The sequence below is a fragment of the Ammospiza nelsoni genome, chromosome 2 (genome assembly GCF_027579445.1).
Source record: "Ammospiza nelsoni isolate bAmmNel1 chromosome 2, bAmmNel1.pri, whole genome shotgun sequence".
Lineage (NCBI taxonomy): Eukaryota > Metazoa > Chordata > Aves > Passeriformes > Passerellidae > Ammospiza > Ammospiza nelsoni.
In genome coordinates this window covers 30,617,648-30,639,359 of record NC_080634.1, presented here as the reverse complement: position 1 = coordinate 30,639,359, position 21,712 = coordinate 30,617,648, and the positions used below count along the sequence as shown (strand labels likewise).

The 21,712-nt window shown below is 53.4% G+C and overlaps 1 protein-coding gene across 6 annotated transcripts; it reads left to right on the top strand.

The window, feature by feature from the left end:
- The first annotated feature begins 925 nt into the window (after positions 1–925).
- IFFO1 (intermediate filament family orphan 1) lies at positions 926–11,085 on the top strand. 6 transcript variants are annotated; one of them, XM_059465868.1, is made up of 10 exons: positions 926–1,626; positions 6,393–6,453; positions 6,537–6,632; positions 6,859–6,999; positions 7,451–7,513; positions 7,912–8,096; positions 8,578–8,698; positions 9,375–9,470; positions 9,661–9,791; positions 10,340–11,085. In XM_059465868.1, the coding sequence occupies exons 1-10, from the start codon at positions 941–943 to the stop codon at positions 10,440–10,442; spliced, it is 1,683 nt and encodes a 560-aa protein (XP_059321851.1). In that variant the 5' UTR covers positions 926–940; the 3' UTR covers positions 10,443–11,085. The 6 variants fall into 6 exon arrangements, with proteins under 6 accessions (XP_059321851.1, XP_059321850.1, XP_059321849.1 ...); XM_059465867.1 differs by lacking the exon at positions 7,451–7,513 and having other exon boundaries at positions 7,936–8,096; positions 9,378–9,470; XM_059465866.1 differs by lacking the exon at positions 7,451–7,513 and having other exon boundaries at positions 7,936–8,096.
- The last annotated feature ends 10,627 nt before the right edge of the window (positions 11,086–21,712 follow it).

The window sequence follows — 21,712 nt, the reverse complement described above, 5'->3', positions numbered from 1 at the left end:
TTTGTGCAAGGGTCACGCTCGGCTCAGCTCCTCAAATCCTGGGGGAACGGGCCAGGAGCACACAGACAGCAAGGGAACACAGGTGTCCACAGCCATAAAATATTTATGTAGCGATCGATTTGTGCGCAGTCTCCTCCCACCGGATAATGGGGTGAGGGGCGACGCCAGCGCTTTCTGCAGAATTCACCTGGGGTCGGGCTCAGGGGCTGAGAGGGAATGACCTAAAGTAGGCTGGAATAAGGGACACGAAGCAAGAGCCGAGGCTGCTTTGTGAACAAGGAGGGAGGAAGCCGGTTGCAGGCCAAGCATGATATCTGAGAGGCTCTTCCATCCACACACCTCCTCTGCCCGCTGGCTCGCCATTGTCCAGCGGCAGCTGCCCGTGGGCGGGCGGCGGGCACAGGGCTGTCTGGGGGGGCTCCAGAGAGAATAACGAGAGGCTTTGGGGCGCAGAGGCAAAGTTATACCTTCTTCAAGGGGGGCAGCTCTGGGAAAGCACTAAATTCTACCAAAAATAAAAAAGAATAAAATATTTAAAAGGAGGCAGAAGCACACTGTGTTGCGGCTGGGCTAGTTACGGGAATCGGTAACAGGCGGGGCTTCAGCTAGCGGTGCCGGAGAGGGACTTCCCTCCGGGAATCCTGCTGGCCCGGGCCGCGTCCCTTCGCCCCGGGGCGCCCCGAAACCCTCCGGGGAGGCCGGGCCGCCCCTCGGCGGGAGAGACGGGGCCGGCACAGGAAAGGGAGGTTCTGCCGCGTCCCCTCGCCTGCTCGCTCCGCCCGGGGCCGGCGGCGGGGAGCGGGCGGGAGCGGGGGCGGCTCTCGGCTCTCCGTGCCCGCCGCCGCCGCATCCCCGCCGCAGCGGAAGCCGCGCCCCCGCCGCCGGGGCCGGCCGGGCGCATCCCCCCGCCCGGCGCTCCCCGCCCCGTCCCGCCGCCGCCATGAACCCGCTCTTCGGCCCCAACCTCTTCCTCCTGCCGCAGGAGCAGCAGGGGCTGGCGGGCCCCGAGCTGCCGCCGCCGCCGCCCGCCGCCGAGCCCCTGGGCGGGGAGCCGCCCGCCGGCCCCTTCTCCGCGCCGCCCGCCGCCATGGCCCTCCGCAACGACCTGGGCTCCAACATCAGCGTCCTCAAGACGCTGAACCTGCGGTTCCGCTGCTTCCTGGCCAAGGTCCACGAGCTGGAGCGGCGCAACCGGCAGCTGGAGAAGCAGCTGCAGCAGGCGCTGGAGGAGGGGGCGGGCGGCCGCGGCCGCGGACCCCCGCGCCGGGACCAGGCGGTGCAGACCGGCTTCGTGGGTCCCATCCGCACCCTGGGGCTGGGGCTGGCGCCGGGGCTGGGGCTGGGCTCGGCCCGGGCGCTGGGGTCCCCCGGCTCCCGCCCCGGGGGTCCCGGCCAGCCCGCCGCCTACTCCGCCGGCTCCCGCTTCATGCCCGGCACCATCTGGTCCTTCTCGCAAGCGCGGCGGCTCGGCCCGGGGCCCGAGACCACCCTGGTGCAGGGACCCGGCGTCTCCTGGGTCCACCCCGACGGCGTGGGCGTGCAGATCGACACCATCACCCCCGAGATCCGAGCCCTCTACAACGTGCTGGCCAAGGTGAAGAGGGAGCGCGACGAGTACAAGCGCAGGTGAGAAGGGGCGGCGGGAGCGGCGTCCCCGGGGGACCGAGACTGTCGCTGCAGGGCTCTGCCCGGTGGGACATGTGAGGGGGAAACAGGGAGGGAAGGAGAAGGAGAAGTCCTGGCCGGACTTCTCGGGAGCACGGGCTGCAGGCAGCATGGGGAAAATGTGGAGCCCTGAAAGCATTTGTTTGTGCCTGGGTCCCCTCCCTTGGCACCCGGTGTGCGAACCCTCTTGGGATGTTCCTTGACACGTTTTCCATCTTACCAACCTGGCATGAGGGATTAGAAATGCTTTTCCAGGCAGGGAAGGAACAACTCCAGGAGCTGTATTTTAAAGCCAAGGGGATCTGGAAATGCTCAGGGAGGAGGAGCACCTGAAAGTAGGTGAGGAAGGTGGACATGCAGCAGCGAGCGGGTTTGGATTGGAGAAGGCTGCTGGGAAGGAAAGAGTTCTCTGGATGTGTGGGAAGGTGTCGGGAAGCCCCTCAGCAGGGTGGCCGGCCTCTCCTAGGCCCTTTCCCTCGCCAGCACTCTCCAGCTGGCCCCTCGGCAGCAGAGAGCCGAGGCAGGACACCCCACTCCTCGGGGGCTTTCCTCTTGACCCAAAATAGCTGTGGCTTGGCATGTGCCTTGGAGAAGGGTGAAGCAGAATGCAGAGCTAATCTCTTGGCCGGTTCTTCTTTCCCGAGCAGGGTGGCCGCGGCTCCCTTTGTGTCAGGCCGGTTCCCGAGGCTGCTCCCGGATCCGCACGTAGGATGAACTCGGGCTGGGCTGGCGTGGCGGGGTCAGGACGAGAGCGGCGCCGTGGCTGACACCGCCCGAGCCACTGCTCTGGGCTTTTCAGAAGTCACGCTGTGGCGCTTTAGAAGTAGTTAGGAAGTTTGTGATTCCACACCCAATTCCCCACGGGAGCTGTGCCACCGACCCGTTCTGCACGGCCACAGCTCCAGTGCCAGAATCGGGGCTGGGGTCCAAGATGACACCTTATGCTTTTGGCTTTATAAGGCTTAGGCTGAGCAAACTTGATTCTCAGATGCTCAAAAGGCACTGAGCAAGGCACATGGAAAGGAAGAGTTGGCATTTCTTCTTTCCCACCAAGTGCTGCATGTATCTAAGGCCTTTTATTATCAAGTGGTCAGGCTCCTTCTCCAGAGGGGAGCAGCACTCCTTGCATTGCACTTTCAGATCACAGAGTGGGAAGCTGGAGCCAGTTTTTTGGCCAGGAAAGCTTGAGTCTCAAAGTGGGTCAGCCAGAGGGGACCAGGTTGGGTTTGTTGGTGCTGCTGAAACTTTGGGAGAACGGAGAGCTGAGCAGGGTTGTCCTGCTCTGGCAAGTGAGCTGCAGGGAAGGCAGCAGAGGGTGAGATGGGGGGGCACCACAAGCTGCTGTGAGCCAATGTTATTGGTGGGATCTATTTTTGGAGCGTGTTACCAGGAGCTGGGGCGAAGCAGACCCCACCCCCAGACCCTCTCCAGCACTGGGAACTTTGTGACGGGTACAGCCAGGTCCCAAACAGGGGAATAGGACAGAAGGATTCCATTTCCACACCCTTCTCCATGCTGGAGGCTGACACCAACATCCCTTGGGAGCCGAGAGTTCCCTGCCACGGTGGGCTGTGATCTGCCATGGGGACAGTGCAGCTGGTGTCGTGCCTTTGCCACCTGCCTGGAGACAGATGGAAGGGGCCATATTAACACAGGACTTCCCAGTTCTCCTACCCTTGGCTTGGGGGCTGGAGCTTGTGCTTTTTTCAGGACAGCATTGCTGCTGTGCACCCCACTGCACTTGGAGCAGTGCAGCAGGAGCTTCTCTCTGGATACACAGGGCCTGGAATTCAAGTCAGGGATCCCGGAGGGCTGTGGGGGCTGTAGGGAGCGATGAGGATAGTTGCAGCAGCAGGAGAGAGGCTCACAGGAGCTGTACTTGGGAGGAACAGACTGAAATTAGGTGGCTTGGATAGGGGCAAAGGGTGCCTGTGAGTATCACACAGACCTGCTAAGTGCTGGGGATCTGGGAGTCTCATCACGTTTGTGCTGTCTGCTACACCTACTACTTGTAGTCACAAGTGGTTCTAATCCTGGGTGTTGCAAGGACGCCCTGGAGGTGTGGAGTGAGCAGTGCTACAACACAGTGTGTTAGAGTCACAGAATGGTTTGGGTTGGAGGAGACCTTTAGGGGTTACCCAGTCCTGTCTCCCTGCTGTGAGGTTTCACTAGATCAGGTTGCACAAAGTGCTGACCTTGAACATTTCCAGTGATAGGCCATCCACAACTTCTCTGGGCAGCCTGCTCCAGTGTCTCACCACCATCATGAAAAATTGTTCCTTATGTCCAATCTAAACTTACCTTCTTTCAGTTTAAAACCTTCACCTCTTGTCACTGCAGGCAAAAGGTCTGGTACAAAGTCTCTCCATCATCTTGTAAGCCCCCTTGTTTATTAAAATGCTTCAAGAAGGTTTTTTGTTGTTTTAATTGCCCTCTGAGGAGCTGTGCCAGGCTGCAGGGCCATCCCCATTGAGGTGAGCTCCAGCATAGTTCAGATGTGGCAGGAGGGGGATAAGTGGAGCCTCAGCCTCGAGCAGCCCAAAGCCCCGGTGTGCAGTGACCCTGCAGGATGGGCTGAAGCACCCCAGTGCCTGTGGCAGTGAGCAGGACTTAAAGGATGGGGGAATTGTTGATTTTTCTCAGTGGACTTGTTAAAGGGACACACCTGGCAGGGACAGCCCTGCATCTTTCCACATCCCTGGCTTTGGGAGAGCTGTCCCCTAGCTGGCAGGGAGGTGGTCAGGTGTGTGTGCAGCTGGGACCCTCCTGCCCTCGCTGCCTGCCTTTGGGCAGGTCTGTGGCTGTGCAGCAGTGCAGGAGCATCCCCCTGGCACACGGGTGGCCGTGGGGCTGTGCGGGGCAGCCTTGCTTCCAGCTGGCAGCGACCTGCGGCGGCTGCGGGCGCAGTGCTGCAGGCAGGTTATTATTAGGAGTGGTGCATTGCAGGAGGGAGCAGGGCAGAAGGAGCCAGGCAGGAGAGGAGGGAGAGAGGTTTGCAGTGGATGGGTGCATGGATTTGTCCCTGGTGGGGTGAATCGCTGTTTTCTCCTGCCTTGAGCCGGTGTGTATGTGGCCTCCACTCTCTTCCACAGCATTGGTGTGAAATGAGCTCTTACCAGGATTTGCAGCTCTGCCTTAGGTCCCCAGTGAGTCTGGGATATATAGGGACCCAGAGGGAGGCGGGGACCAAAAAAGAGGCAGTGCCACACCAAGGAAGATGCTGAAATTTTTTTATTCTGGCGGAAGGCATTTTTGTCCCTGGGGAGGGAGGCTTTGTTTGAGCAGTTCCCATATAAGGGCAATTCTACCTTTTAACTTTCTCCTTTCTTTTCCCTTCATCTCTCTTTCCCCAAAGGGATGGGAACACTCTTTGATTCCCCTTCTGAAGCTGTGGTATGGATCCAACTCCAACACCAGCACGAGGAGTGCACACTTTTGTCCTTGTTTGAGTAAGGAGCAGCACTGCTAGCTTTAAGAGCTCAGAAATTCACAAGCCAGGGCTCTCCCATGTCGTCAGATTGTCCAGATACCCCAAGATAACAAATGTGAGGGCTTTTCATATGCTTTCTGGCCTCCTAGACCTTAGGATTTATTGTTCAAACTTGGTCTGGGTAAGTGAGAGGAGAGATTTTTCACATCCTTGTGCAGAGTCGCAGTGTCTGTGTTGGTGCTTGCAGGCATTAAATAGAAACCAGACCTCGCAGCATCAGGAAGAGCCCAGCTCTGGTTGTTATCCCAGAGTGATCTCGCTTTCTCAGAAAAATCTAGCTCTCCCAGAAGAGCCAGGAGCTGGGTAAGAATGCAGCAGCCCTGCCCCACGCCGCACAGCAGCACTTCCCAGCCCCCTGCTCTATGGGATCATCATTTAGCCAAGGGCAGCACGGCTTGATGGCCTCCCAACAGACCATGGGCTGGGCCAACACTGCAGCGAGACCCAAGAGCTTGAGCTCATGCCCTGAAATGTAATATAATAATTGCTAGGGGATGTGTCTTTGCACAGCAAGGCTGGGCGCCTTGCAGCTCTGCTTTTTGCAAAGCTGCAGAGCCCAGTACCCATGGACAGCCTGGCCTAAAGTGGCACAATCCATCCTGCTCCCTTGTGGGATGACACAGTGTTCTTTAATCCAACCTGGTACGCAGCAGTGGAGCCAAGGACTCTTGTGGCCCTGCCCTCTGCACTGGGACAGGCAGAGGAGCAGCCCTTGGTGCACATCGTGGTCACTCTCACTGTGGGGTGGTTCTGTGTCAGGATCAGGGTTTGTGCTGCTGGACAGCCTGAACTGCAGCGCCACAGACACACAGACGTGGTCGCAGAAGTGATGCAGTTGGGGGCAGCTCCTCAGTCCATCTGCAGAGCTGTTGTGAGGGCTGGAGCTGCTGTGGCCCAGGGCTGTGGGGCTCAGGGCAGAGGCTGATGGCTGTGAGGGGCCGTGGGTGTGCGGCCCAGCTGCCGGCAGAGCCTGCGGTCGGTGTCCCCAGCTCCCCCCAGCGCAGGGCGGGCCCTGGTGGGTGGGACAGCATTTGTGGCTGGGGGGACGATGGGCTTGGCAGCTGCCATGGCCCGAAAACAAGAGGCCATGCATTCCTGGGCACGTTCTCCTTCCCGGGCCAGTGCTGTGGTCCCCCCTCTCGGATGGCTGTGGGGTGAGCAGCTGCCGCTCTGTGCTCTCCCTTTGGCAGCCAGCGAGGCGAGGCCGATGGGATCTGAGCGGCGTTTGTCTCCCTAGATGGGAAGAGGAGTACACAGTGCGTGTCCAGCTTCAGGACCGGGTGGCTGAGCTGCAGGAGGTGAGCCTGGCTGTTCCCCCTGCCCTGCACCCCTGATGTCCCACACTGGTGCTGATTTGCACATCTCTCTCGCCCTGGCACAGGAAGCCCAGGAGGCTGAAGCTTGCCAGGAGGAGCTGGCCATGAAGGTGGAGCAACTCAAGGCAGAGCTTGTTGTCTTCAAGGGACTGATGAGCAATGTGAGTCCCCAATCCCTCTCCAACCCCACAGCAGTGTCCTACCCACGTGGTGTGGCTATGTGGAAAAGCAGATCCATCCAGCACTGGTGGGGTTGGTCTGGGGCACAGTGAGCAAAGCAGGGATGAGGGAGCAGTCCTGCATGTGGGGGAGCATGGGGGCATCGATTGCCATCTGTCTTGCCTAATATTCCTCCCTTGTCCCCTTCCTGTGGTGCTGTGGGTTCAGAACATCACGGAGCTGGACACCAAGATCCAGGAGAAGGCCATGAAGGTGGACATGGATATCTGCCGTCGCATCGACATCACTGCCAAGCTGTGTGATGTGGCACAGCAGAGGAACTGCGAGGACATGATCAAGATGTTTCAGGTGAGGAGCGCCCGCTGCTGCTCCCGACTCAGCCACCAGCTCTGGGGAGGAGAGATCCCAAAGGAGGAGGTAGAAGAGACAACACCAGCCCCCTGCCAGGGGAGATGCTTGGTCACCCTCGCCCTTGCTCCTTCTGGTCCCCTGCTTTCTGTCTCTCTCGGGAGGACCAGGCAAAACGGCACAGAGTGGAGGTGGAATGCTCCAGATGTTGCTTTGGACATCAAGAGTCCCCTCACCCTCGTGCTGATGTGTTGTGTTGGCCCGGGGACCCCCCAGTGCTAGGGGAGCAGCTGCAGGAGGGAGACAAGTTGCTTGAGTGTCTGTCTCTAACTCCATCTCTCTCCTTTCCCTTCCCCTCTCCGTCATCTTCTCTCTGTCTCTCTTCTCTGTCTCTGTCTCTTTTCTCTTTCTGGATGTTGCTGCTTTTCTGTCTCGCTCTTTGTCCCTACAGAAGCAACTGGTTAGTTCCATTCAGTTGAGAAATTTTAAAAATTTTAAACTTTCTTTTAAAAAGGTCGGCCTATAAATATTGACATGTTTCACCTTTTTCAGACTGTCTCTTTTTTCCTGTTTCTGTCACTGTGTTTCCCTGTCTCTGGACTGGGGTGGTGGGTGATTTGAGTTTTTCTGCAGTAAAACCACATTGTTTTTTTCTCATCAAATTCATAGATTCCATCTTTAGTTGCTTAGTTTTAATTTTAGAAAATGCTAAAACCATGTTTTATCCATTGCACCCATCTTTAACCTGATCATAACGAGCCCATCTCTCTCTCTCTCCTCTCTCTCTTTTCTTCCTTCCTTTCTTTCTGTCTTTCTCTCTCTCCCTGCCTTTCTGTCCCTCCACCATTCCTTTCCCCTCCATCTCCTGCCCACTCCCTGCTCCTGCCCTCGGACCCGGCCTCGTTTCTGTAGTCTCTGCACTTGTCTCCCGTTAAGGTCCCAGCCTCGGTGGGGCGGAAGCGGGAGCGCAGGCAGGTCAGCGACGAGGACACCTCGCTGTCGGAGAGCGATGCCTCCCGGAAGCCCGACGAGGAGGAGGAGGATGAGACCACGGCCATGAGTATCAATGAGGAAATGCAGAGGATGCTGAACCAGCTGTGAGTGCGGCTGCTGCGCACCTCTGCCCGTGCTGTGCAGCCAGGCTCCAGCACCAGGCTCCCTGCTGGCCCTGGGGTGGGGAGGGCAGGGGTGCTCTGTGCCTTCCCTTCCCGGGTGAGGGCCAGATGAGAGATGCTGCTGTGGAGAGTGCTCACCTGTGCTCTGTGGCACAGTGGGACTGTGACCCCCTGGGAGTCCTGAGCCCACCTATGCTGAGAGTGGGAGCTGGTCCAGCTCCCCTCCTCTTGCCCCCTGTCCTGCCTTTTGGGAATCTGTGCCTGGATTTGCTGGGGCTCCTGACCATAAAGCCAGCCCCTTCCCCATTAGCTGTTGGGTTTGGGCACGCCTGAGTTCTTCCTGGCCAGACCCCCAAGAGCTGCAGCCCTGCCCGTGAGCGGGTGCAAGGCTTTGGCACCGACACAGCCCCCTGCCTGCTGTGCTCTCCTGCTGGGTGCTGACATGCTGTTCCCTTGTGCCCAGGAGGGAATATGACTTTGAGGACGACTGTGACAGCCTCACGTGGGAGGAGACAGAAGAAACGCTGCTCCTCTGGGAGGACTTCTCTGGATACGCCATTGCAGCCGCAGAGGTGCAGGGGGAGGTAACGGCGGTGTCGGGGCCCTGAGCTCTCCTTGGGTTGGGACACTCGATCCTGTCTGAGCCTGGGAAGATGCTCTCTCAAAGACCAGATTTCAGCCCCTTTGTCTTTGCAGGCCTGTATACACGATGCTTTCCTGCCTTTTCTGCATGAATACATCACAGCATCCCTGTTGAGGTCTCCTTTTCAGAGACAGGGACCTGTAGCCTGAGGGGTGTGCTGAGGGCGGGGTGCACACATGTGGGGAGAGCCACAGCCCATCCAGAACAGAACACTGCCTCTGCCTGGACTGCTCTCTGGTGATCCTTGCTCATGTTCACCAGCCCACCTACCCAACTGTGCAGCAGGCTCTTGGAGTCTGGCCAAAGCCCTTGTCATGCCAAATCTTTGGCCCTTGGCAGGCCCCTGGGGATGGATCATGCTCAGGAATGGTTTCCAGATCTTCAGTGCAATGCTGGGCTTTTTTGGGTTGATGTGGTCACTGCCCAGTGTGGAGAGTCCTGAGTCTCTCAAGTCCATGTTGACAGGACTGACTCCTGTCTTATTTGTACTACACTGTATATATTTCTTCCTCTTTTCCCTGTGCTGCCAGTTCTTTCTCTGATTTGTCTCTCTCTTGCCTTTGGTTCCTCATGTTGGACGCTTCCCTGCCTCTAAACCTGCTGTCTGCTCTCCTCAGCAGCAGGATGACAGCCTGGAGAAGGTGATCAAGGACACGGAGTCGCTGTTCAAGAGCCGTGAGAAGGAGTACCAGGAAACCATCGACCAAATAGAGGTGGGAGGAGGAGGAGGTGGGGGAGCCATGGCACAGAGGGGTGTGAAATGGGGGAGTGGGTCCCTGGGGGAGGGAGGCACTATGCTGGAGCAGGTCACTGGTAATGTGGGTGACAGCCCTTAGTCTGGCGATGCCCGCTGCCCTGCACCACATGCCCTGGGATCATCTCTGCACCATTTCCCTTGAGCAGCTGGAACTGGCCACAGCCAAAAATGACATGAACCGGCACCTGCACGAGTACATGGAGATGTGCAGCATGAAGCGAGGCTTGGATGTGCAGATGGAGACTTGCCGGCGGCTCATCACCCAGTCTGGGGACAGGTGAGCTCCAGCAGGGACACCCGGGCTCTGGGTCTGAAGCTGGGGTGGTGGTGGGAGGGAGCTGAAGGACATGGCAGAGCTCCTGCCCTGCCCTCATGTGGTGTGGAGAGAGGGCAGTTCCCAGAGGCTGCTGGACCCCTGGCTGGCCTCCACACAGCTCATGGTGCTGCCCCTGCAGAAGGCAGGAGACACACAGGAGTCACTTTTGACATAGGAAGCCAGACCACCGTATGGAGAGAGGAGCTGCCTCTGTGGAGCCAGGGTGGCTCCAGGCTGGGGACCCCTGTGGTGGACTTCCACAGACCCCTGGCCTTACACACCTTGTCAGGTTCCTGCTCTGGGCAGGCCCCTCCAGCATCTCCCCCAGCTCTGCTTCATGCTCTGGAATGGTGTCCTCTGGAGCACCCTCCCAGCACCCGGGGATTCCTGCAGACACACACATGCCCAAAGGGCGTTTCAGCTTCTGTCCTTCTTGCCCCACACCAAAATGGGTCCTTTCCCTCCCCCTGGGCGAGGCTGTGACTGCTGCCCTTTACGCTTCTCTGCAGAAAGTCTCCTGCCTTCACCCCGACCTCCAATAGCGAGTCGGCCCCGAATGAGGAGAGCGAGGAGTCCGACCGTGATCCCCCCAGCGATGCTTCCATCAGATAATGAGGGGAGGCCCGGCTCCCTCGGACCCCCTTCCTGGCACGGGGTTGCCTGAGTCACACCTGGGAGAGACTGTCAGGGACGTGGAACTGCTGGTAAACGTCTGTCACCCAGGCTCACTCCCGTTTTGGGGTGCTTGGCAGACCCCACACACCCCCTCACCGGATACCCTGCAAATGGGAATAGCTAGATAAACCTGAGGGCACTTGCCCGGGCTGCTCCGCCTTCAGCCCCTTCTCCGTTCCCTTTCCCTGCTTTGGGTAAGCCGTGGTTCGGGCAGGGAGGCTCCAAACCTGCCACGGGGGCGTTCTGCAGGACGTGCTCCCAGACCCACCTCCTCCGGCCTCCGTCCTGGCACACCTGCCCTGCCCTCCCTGCCCTCCCTGCGCTTCACGGAACCAACGAGAGCCATACCTCCCTGCAAACTGGACCTGACACTGGTGCCAACTGGACCGAGCCCGGGGCTCTCCCTGTCCTTGCTGCTGGCCGGGCACCCGGCTGGCACTGCCCACGCCGAGCTGGGCACCCCGAGCCTCCCAGGCCTTCTCTGGGGCGGGGGCCGAGTCCCACTCACTGTGCACTTTGCTTTGCTCACGTCTGTGTTACGCGGGCGAGGTCATTAAATGGGACAATTTCCTTTTCTACAGCTTCGCTGGGTGTGGCCTCTCCTGTGCTGCCATGGGGCTTGAGGCGGGGCTGTGGTCCCCCAGACCCCAAGCCCCCATCAGTGGGTCTCCCCATGGTGGATGGGACAGTGGTGAAATCCCTGTTCTGAGAGCCACTGGCCCTCAACAGGCCCTGGTGCTGCATGGGGTGCCTTGTTTTTAACCTGGAGCATCATCAATGCAGAGGCTGAAGGATTGAAAATGGAACTGATCCTGGCTTGTGAACCTCTTCCTGTTTCCTGGCCTCTTCTGCCACACCAGGGCATCCCAGAGCACCTTCCTGCCTGCCCTCAGTCCCATATCCCACCTCAGTGTAACTGCAGTGGGGATCCCCTGTCACACCATTTCCTGTGGCATTTTCCTGGCTGGCTCCTCCAGTGATGGGGACGGGAGGCTGGGGCCTGGCAGGGTGTCAGGAGGGAGCGAGCAGCCTCCAGAGACGCAGCATGATGCAGTGAGAAGTGGACACAGCCTGCACAGCCAAGGCAGGTGAAGTTCTGGAGAAAAAACGCTTCCCACTAAAGGTACTGAAGGGAGGAGAAAGCACATGGCAGTAGAGTTTTTGGATCACTTCTAGGATTATGTATGGAAGATAAAATGGGGGCTGAGGGATGCAGGAGTTTCTCTCTGTAGAAGTGGCTGAGTGGCTGATGCTGCTGGGTGCTTGAGCTGGGAGTGCTGTGGCATCCATGCACCACAGCACAGTGTCCGTGTTGGGCAGGGTGAGCTGCTCTGCTCGTGCCTGCCCCATGTGTTAAGGCATGTGTTGGCATTCCAGCGGGGGCTGAGCTGCCTAGAGCAGGCAGGGAGGCGAGTCCCTGCAAATGGCAGAAGAATTGAGCAGGAAACGGGAAATCAGGGCGCAGGTGGAGCCCTGCTCGTGCTGGGGAATGGCAGTTCCTCGGCCTGTGGTCTGCTGCAGCTCCTGACTGCCATCTTATCTTGCAGGAAGCTGGGAAAGTGTTTCACAGGAGCAGCAGGGCACTGGGAAGCAGCAGAAGCCCTGGCTGCCTGTGGATGTGTGGGTAGATGGGAGGTGCGTGCCTCAGTGCCTGCCATGGCCCTCACCTCTATGCCACCTTGTTAACTGTTTCCATTTCTTTCCCTTTTCTCTCTTTATTTTTCTACCTAAAAGAGCTAAAGCCCAAGGAAATATTTTACTATTTCAGTTTTCTGCTTTCAAGTGATGATGCCTCATACACACAGTAGATCAGGGATCACTTCCTATCCTGTCTGGAGGCTCTTCAGTTTCATGCAAGTCCCCTTTCCTGTAGGCATCTTTGCAGTGTTTTCTGTTCTTTCTCTCCTGTGGAGAGTTCTGTGAGTGGCTGACAACTTCTGGCTTCCCCCGTGCATAATCCGGGACGTGCATACCTTTGCCTTGGTACTGCTTCAGGAACCTAGAAGACTGCAGAGAACATGCCCTGAGAGATTTCAGGAATGAAGCAAAGAAGGATGACATCTCTGCCTCGAGCAGTCATTGCCCAGAGGAGCAGCAGGTGCCAGACACCCATGTCCCAGCATACGTGGTGACCCTGGTCCCACACTGCCTGCCAGGACTCCATCTGCAGTGAAACCAAAATCTCCACCACCCGTGTGTGCAGGATGCTGTTCCCTGGTGAACTGTATCACCAGCAAGAGGCTCTGTTCCCCCACCAGTCTGACAGACTCCAAGATCTCTCTGGCAGGATATGCAGCAAGGATCCTTTGCCTCATCAATTCCTCAGTGTGGGAAGCACAGCTCAAGGCCCCAGTGTTAGCTGGGCACATCTTTAATGCTGAAATGAGATGTGGTCCCTCCATCTACTGAGTTCTGGGCTCCTTTTCATTCTTTGAGGAGTATGAAGCCTGCTTTTCTCCACCATGTGCCCTGCTGGAAACTGTGATGTCCAGGAACTACTCAGTGCAGTGCTGCTTCCTGAGTCCCCAATGTCACCTCTTTTCCAGGACACCTCTCGGCAGTGCCTGCTCAGGAAGCAGTATCAAGTCCTGTCTGGCTCAGTGTCCGTGCATTAATGTGAATGTTTAATGCCCAAGAACAGTCTGAGCACAGACTGAATGGGGCTCCATGGCAGGAGGCATCTGGGCAGTCCCTCTGCCAGCATTCAGCTCAGCACTGTGGCTGCTGAGTGCTGACCTCTTGAACATCTGTCCTAGACCATCTTTTTAGGATTGTGTCTCTGGACTGGGCAAGAAGGTCTTTCCACTGAATATTTAGCCAGACTGGTTCATCAGCTTATTACCCTTCAGGAATGCTGGAAGGAAGATTCTCCCTTGGGCAGGGAGAATTGGGTTAGAGATCACCTAGGGAAATGGGATATCCACAAATCCATGGCCCTTGTAGGGATGCATCCACAGTGCTCAGGAGCTGGTGAACACCATAGTGGTCATCTTTGAAGGGTCTGATGGCAGGAGAGGGACCTGAGGCCTGAAAGAAGCAAATGTCACCCCACTCTTCAAAGAGGCCAAGAAGGAGCACCCAGGAAACCAGTCAGCCTCACCTCAATCCCAACAAGGTGATGGAGCACCTCATTCTGGAGGTTGTCTCTAAGCATGTGGAATACAGGAAGGTGAGCAGGAGAGTCGGCTTGACTTCACTAGAGGCAAATTATGCTTGACCAACATGATTGCCTTCTACCACAAGACAACTGCCTGGATGGATGGAGAGCAGAGCAGGGGATATTTGAGTCTGCCTCAACTTCAGCAAGGCTTTCAACACTGTCTCTCACAAGATCCTCATAGACAAACTTAGGAAGTGAGGACTGGATGAGTGGACAGTGAGGTGGATTGGGAACTTGCTGAACAGCAGATCCCAGAGGGTCACAGGGTCTAGCTGAAGGCCTGTCATTAGTGGTGTCCCACAAGGTTCAGTACCAGGCCCATCCTTGTTTAACTTACTCATCAAAGACTTGGATGAAGGGTAGATGCTTTCTCATCATGTTCATTGATGACACCAAGCTGGAAGGAGTGGCCAGTACTCCAGAGTGTTGTGCAGCCCTGCAGAGGGACAGGTTGGAGAGATGGACAGAGAGGAACCTTCTGAAATTCAGCATAGGCAAATGCAGGGCCCTATATGTGTGGAAAAATAACCCCGTGTACCAGCACAGGCTGGGGGCTGACCTGCTGGTGAGCAGCTCTTCAGAGAAGGACCTGGGGATCTGGTGGACAAGAAGCTCTCTGTGAGCCAGCAGTGTGTCCTGGAATCCTGGGATGCATTAGGAAGAGCATTGCCAGCTGGGCAAGGGAGGTGATGCTCCACTCAGCCCTGGTGAGGGGAATCTGCAGTGCTGTGTCCCGTTCTGGGCTCCTCCATCCAAGAGAGACATGGAGCTCCTAGAGCAGGTCTAGCAAAGGGGAATGAAGATCATTAGGTGAGGAAGCGCCTCATGAGGAAAGGCTGAGGGAGCTGGGCCTGTTCAGGCTGGGTAAGAGATGTCTGAGAGGGGACCTCATCATTGTCCATAAGTATCTGTAGGCTGGGTGTCAGAGGAAGGAGCCAGGTTCCTGTTCTTGGTGGTGCCAAGAAGATGTGAGACAACGGGCAGAAACTGGAACGCAAGAAATTCCATGTGAACAAAGGAAGAACTTCTTTACTGTGCAGGTGTCTGAGCACTGCAGCAGATTGCCCAGAGAGGTTGTGGAGTCTCCCCCACTGCAGATATTCCAGAACTGTCTGGGGGCAATCCTGTCCCATGTGGTCTGGGACAACCCTGCTTGAGGAGAGGGGTTGAGACCAGATTACTCCCCTGGTAGTCCCTTCCACCCCTACCCATTCTGGGATTCTGACCAGGCCCACTGAATTTCTTGATAAATACTAGCAGATGTTCCCACAGAGAGGAGGGTGGGGAGCATCACTTTCCTTGCACCTGACCACATGAGGGTGGGATGGTGCTTTACTTGCTTCGGTGGGTTCAGGAAACCTAACCACTAAGTAGCCCACATCTTCTTCCTTGTGTTTAGTGAACCTGCACCCTCCCTTCACTGATTCCTGGATCCTATCTCTTTTAGATCATATCACTGAGAGAGTCTGACCTGTCTGTCGAGTCAGTCAAGGCCCTGTATTTTCCACCCAGCACCCTTCTGCTGGAAGCATTTGTCACTCATCCCACATGACTCGTGGTGTGAGTTATCTTTCCCCATATCAGGATTCCTTGGATGGACCTAAATGCAATGCTGACAGCCTTCACCAGAACACCTTTGGATTCCAGCTAACCTGTTGTATTATTTTATTTATCGTGTTTCTTACTCAGGAGTTAGGAGAGGACAAAGCTGTGATGAAAGGCATTCTTGTTTCTCAGATTGATCTGGAAGCTTGACTTTTATCCTAAGCCTTTACCTTTGGCCATGCTCTTCATACATTTATGGTTGCTGTGTCTCAGTTCTGTGACACAGGGTGCCCCAGAACTCACAGGTGATAACCAAGTAGGTCAAGTACTCTGGCTGCAGGGAAGAAAGCTCCTTTCACGAGGAGAGGTCAGAATTAATGCAGAACACGGTGGAGGTACTGTCTCATTGGAAATACACCTGGATGGTGCAGGGACAGGCTCCTGGAAACATCTGGCAAGCTGCTGCACATGGTGATTAATGCTAGGAGTGATGGTAAAGCCATCATGATCAAGCTGGACAAGTGTCACAACAGATGGGGAGAGGCAGCATTTCCAGCTTCGAGAGCAGACTGCGTCTGGGCAAAGTGCAAGAGGAAATAGAAATCACCAGGGTAGGAAGAAATGTAGTTAACTGATATTTTTAAGGGTCACGGCCATATGGTAGAACTGCTAGTTCAGTCGAACCTGTTGGATAAAGGAATAGGCAAGAGCCATTGTGAATTTGGTTTACAAGCAATGTCAAAAGTGATATTCACTCTAGAGCTGATAGCCAAACATGCTCTGATGCACAATTTCATCAAGGCAGTGAAGGGCCTTCTATAAATACTCCTGAATCTCCCCAAAAAAACATGTTGATTTATTTTGTGAATACCTCCCTGCTTTGCTTGACAAGAAAAACTGTGTTGTCAATAGGAGACTTTGGCTTGAGACACCAAAGAATATGCTGTGCCAGGGGGATTTTCTCATCAATTTACAAGTGATGGAATGCCCAAGTAAGGCAGTGATTTTAGATGTTCTTATGACAGATGAAGACTGGGTAAAGATTGATGGTTGCCTCAGGACAAGGGATCAACTGAGAAACAAATTGAGACATCAGCCAGAACAAAATGTCACAGCTGAGAGCTGTGTGTTGTCCTGTAACTTCTTAGAATAAGTGAACTTGCAGATTGTGGAAAGAGCAGTATTTTTCCAGTTTTTAAAAAGGCTGTGATTTAGTAACATAAGATAACTTTCAGTGAGTGAACTTCCTTGAGTAAGTGGCTATGTGACAAAAGTACTTAGAAATAAGAATAACTAATAGAAATAGTAATAAAGCTTGACCTACAATAACAAAAAATAATCCTTGTAACAACTGCAGCAACTGTGCTTAGGAGAAAAGGAATAATTCAGCACAACAGAATAATTCAGCTGTCTGAAAAAGGGTCTTCAGCTGCTCATATCACCTCAGAGAAAAATAACAATACTTGAATGTGCAAGGAACTAGCATGCTGTTCTAGTTACATTTAAAGAAAAATCAATCCAAACAGTAATATTTTCTTATTGGGAAAATAATCAAAACAAGGGCAAAAAAAAGAAGCACTCACCAGATAAGTCTGCTCTGTATATGGAAAATGCAGAATGTGCTCAGAAGGGAATGATGAAGCATTTTCTGGGCAGTGAGCAATAAGGAGGATCCTTGACAGGATCTCCAGCCGAGCACTGCTGCAGTTCCAGGCACAGATGACCTGGAGCACAGTAACTGTGGGGTGCCTGGGGTGCTGCAGGGATGAGCAAGCCCCCACACAAAGCCTGAGGCTGCCTGGGCAGTCGGAGCGAGCAAGGCTGAAAGTGAAGCACGGCGCTGTCGCTGCCTTCCCGCAAACGGCGCTTTGGGAAGCGCAGTAACCTCCACACTGGGAAAAAGGCACTGGCTGCTGAAGTCTGTGGTTTGCTGAGGTCAGTTTTTAAAAGCATCAGGGAAGACAGTTAAAGAACAGCCTGGGTGGATGGGCAAGCAGATGACGTCAGTGCTTAGTCTGACAGGGCATGGACAAAAGCCAATGAGGAGCCAGCGGAGGGGGGAGGAGGCGAGAAATCATGAAGGAATGGAAAAAATCTGCAGTTTAAGGAATATTTATAGAAGGACAAGGAATTGACAGACAAAACTGACACCATTTTTGATACATAGAAATGATACAGACTCTCAAAAGGGCTAAATATCTCAGTCAAAAGTGCCAAGAGGCATTACAGAGTATTTCTGAATAGGGTCAAAAGATAATTTCTGTTGCCAGATGCACATAGCCATGCATAGATACATCCAAGAGCAAGAAATAATGACTGACCTTGCTGGGAGAACAGAAGGGTTGGAAAGACCTAGGGCACAGGGCTCACCTGCAATCATGTGCAAGTTCTCAGCCAGACACTGAAGATGTCTTTAAACATCTTTTATCCACATGTGACATTGGTGTCCTTTGTCCTGCTTTGCATCAGAAATTGGAATAGATGGACTAAAGACTCCTGTCCATGATTCCAGGCTGGAAAAAAAATGTTTTGAAAGTGAAAAGTTTAGTTACTTTGCTCCTAAAGCAAAAAAGACAAGTGAGCATTTTTGCCTAAAGTCACTTCATGATGTTGGTCAAGATGGCTGTTTAGTCAGGCTGATAAAGGCATATGAGGATTCTGAGGAGATGGGGAAGCTGGAGGCCATGTGAGATTTGGTACTTGGTATCCAGCACCTAAACCAGTACCCAATTTGGCAGCTGAAAAATGGAGATTGCAGAGATTACAAACCACCTTTTTTTTTAAATTTTCCTCTTCTGTTGCAGGACTCAGACCAAGGTCAGCAAAAGTTGCTCACTTGTTTATTGGAGATTTGGGCAATGTCAAAAGAGGGCTTTGAGGCCTGCATATAGTATTTCTCACTTAGCAACCTTGAATTTCATCCAGAATTTTTATAACCCAGTCACTCGATCCTTCTGCACCTTTCCACAGGCTCATTCAGGGCTGAATGTTTTGGGTCATTTTGCATAATCAACACACCTTGGCACCCTGTGCTCCAAATTGTTCTGAAAGTGTTGATTGGTAGGGCAGATCGGCTCAGATGCTGGCCACTCACATCTCTCAGTTGCCACCAGCCTTGCCACAAGTTTTCAGCCTGGAGAGGCTGGTCTTTTCTGTCCTCGGGCAGTTCTTTGAAAGGTTTTGCCAGCCTGCTTTTTCCTAAATTCCATTTCTTTTCATCATGGGGGGGTTGAGGTGAGTGGTGAATTACTTGCAGCACAGGTACCTGTTCATCCATTTCATGCTGGAGACCACCGAGTCTCGCATGTGGCTTGCTGCCCTTCATGTCACAGACATGTTCTCAAGTCCTGATGCTTCAGTTTTCAGTCGAGGCTCCATCTCATTGCTGCTGAGGAAAATCTCCTGTCTGGCAACACCCCAAAGCTCCTCTGACGGCAAAACATCAACTTTACTTTTCATTCATGGACTTAAGCTTCCATAATCACTCCCACGCCATCTTACGGCTTTTTGGCAGCTTTCTTATCTCCAAGATGCATTTGAAAGAGGTTTTCAGCCTTCCTTTTCTATTTGCAACATAATCTCTTTTTTTTTTTCTCTTTACAGTTACTAAGCCTCATTTACTAGTATTTATGAGTTTTTCCTTTGTTTTCATTTTGACTACAGCTTCTGCTTTTTGACAGCTGCCTTTTCAAATCTTACGCTGTGAAGCATAACCCAGCCCCACTGTTCCTTCTAGGGAACACTTAATTAACTCCCTCAAGAAGATGATACTTCTGTAGTAAGGTAATTTATGGAGGTAAGTCAGCTGTCCTAGAGTAAAGAGATTACATTCAGCTCAGAAGACTAAGTAACAAATTACGTGTTTTTGCAGCATGTACAACACATTGGGATTGCCCAAAGGTAGGCAGCTTGGTTTTGATGAAATGTGAGCACTGCTGGAGCCTGCAGGGGTATTTGCATACCCTAAGTCATGAACCTGCATTTGTGAATGACATCAGTTATGAAGGAGGTTGAAACATCATCCTTTAAGATGTTTGTCTTTTGTAACTGTGTCATAAGTCTTTCAGAGACCTGTATCTCCTCTTCCTTGCCCTGGTCCTGCCAATTGCTTTGCTTAAAGACTGATTTACTTCAGAACTGGATACAGGATGTTTTAAATGTCCAAGACTTTTTTTCACGGTGCTTACACAGTTACCATTTTGTTATGTTTTGGATTGATTTTTCAAATGAACTTAACTATTTTCCACATCTGCTCAAGCTGGTTTTCACTACATGGCATCTTCCTTAATGCTGAAGTTTCATGCTGACATCTCAACATGAAGGTGGTCTGAGGACCTTTCTTGGGGAAGCAATGCATGTGTAGTAGTCTGTGCAAAAATGCCAAGGAAGTATAAAGTAATTTCTCTAAATGTTCAAAGTTATCATAAAACTAAATTTTCTGTAACATCACTGCTAGTTACCCTTAGCTGTCTTAAAAAAAGGAGAATAAAACATAAAGCTTACCAGCCCTAGCAATGGTTGGCTGCCCATCAGAGAAGCTGTCTCTTGGGGCAGCCAGAGAGCTTTCCCAGAACATCCCTCTCCTGCAATGGCTCTGCACAGTGAGCCCTGCTGCCTGGCCAGCCAGGGAAGGCAGAGTCAACCCTTTAGCCAAGATCAGTGTCTTTCTGCACCTTCCCCTTGCAAGGTGCTCACAAACCAGGATGGATTCTGGCTTGTGGCTGCTGCTCTTGGAGTTGGTTTGTCCCAGCAGAGTGGCACAATTGCTCTTCACTACCTTGCTGGATGAGAGCCTCTTCATGTCTGCCTGAGCACCTGCCTTGCCTGACCAAGCATTTCTATCTGCTTTCCATAAAAACACTGGAGCAAAGAGAACAAACCTAGAGCTCCCCTACCTGGGGGAAAACTCCTCTCCAGAGACAGGAGCAGCTGCCACAGATCTCTCTTTATTTCAATGCCATCCAGAGTCATATGTCAATTTTGCAAACTGATGGGGAAAAAAAAAAATTTACATGGGGTTTTTTAGGTCAGGGTTGCAGTTCTCAGACAGGCTGGCCACTGAGCTAGTTTTTCCATCTGTCCAGAGGGGCCTTGCTGTGGTGCCATCTGTAGGTACAGTGTCTGGATGCAAAATAAGGATTTGGAAGAGCTGTGCATTTTAGGGAGGTTATATTAGAGAGAGGAAACCAAGCCCTCCAGGCAGTCCAAAAGCTGCATGACTAGTTTGCCACACTCACTCTCCCTGTTTCCATACAAGACCAACCATGTTTTAAACGCTGTGATTCCTGGCTTTCCTCACCTCAATACCATATAATTTTTCTGGGAGAGATCAGATTGTAAAGCAGTTGAAATAGCATTTGAAAACAGAGTGAACCATTATTCAAGACATTCCCAGCAGCTGTTGGTCTGAGAGCACATACTCTTCCTCCACCCCGAGGCTGTATGACTTTGCTCATTCCAAGAGCAATTTGATCTCAGGTTGGATAGGGCTCACGCTTGTTAAATAACAAGAATTTGCTCTAGAATTTTCAGGTAGTCTTATCTCACTTAGGAAATATAAGGCTTTTTAGGAGAAAAATTTGACTCATATAAATGTTCCAGCTTTTAACCCAGTTCAAAATATGCTTTACATGGGAAAAGAGGACATCTATCCTTCTCCCCCTTTAGATGTTTCAGTAGCCTCTCTGCATTTCCAGATTATCAAGCAAGGCTCTGACTGGCACGCACACAATACGCAGGCACCCGAACACAGCACAGCCATTCAAAGCACCCAGGCACAGCAATCAAGGACAGGATGGGACCAACCCAAGACTCATTTGCAATCTTGTCAGGTCTCCAGGCTAGATAGCCCCCCACCAGCAGAAAGCCAGCTCCATGGGAGGGCTGCCTCCAGTGAGCTCCAGCACCAGGCAGCTCCCATTTGACGCCAGAGTTACCTAAAGCTCCAATGATGGGGCCATTTCTGGTGTAATCCAAGTATTTCTGCTGTCCTAGGGCTAACAAGCTGCTCAGAATCCCAGTTCCTATCCAGAGGCAGGTTATTCAACCTCTTCTCTTTGCAAAATAACTTTGAGTCATCGCCCTCTAGTCCAGCAAACATTTAATTCTTACGCAGCCCAACTGCTGGAGATAAGCAGCTCTGGGAAACTGTGTCCAGCATACCTTGATCCTGGGAGTTTAAATCCTCCAGCTTATGTCCTTGCAGCTTCCAGATCAGGGTCTAAAGCACTTGGGGTCCGGACAGCAGCTCCAACTGTGCCTGCCAGGGAGAGAACACATCAGCCCTGAGATGCTAAGTTAAGCTGCTAAAAATGGAGTTCCACGTGATTTTGTGCAGTGCATTGCTTATCTGTCCTGGTGCGCACAGGTCACAGAAGGCTCTGTTGCTGCCCAGCAGCATTCATGCTTCCAGAACTAATGCAGGGAGGCAGAGGGCTGACACTCACCTTGCAGAGATTTGCTGCTCAGCAGCTTAACTGCAACTGCCCCTCCTTACGCACAG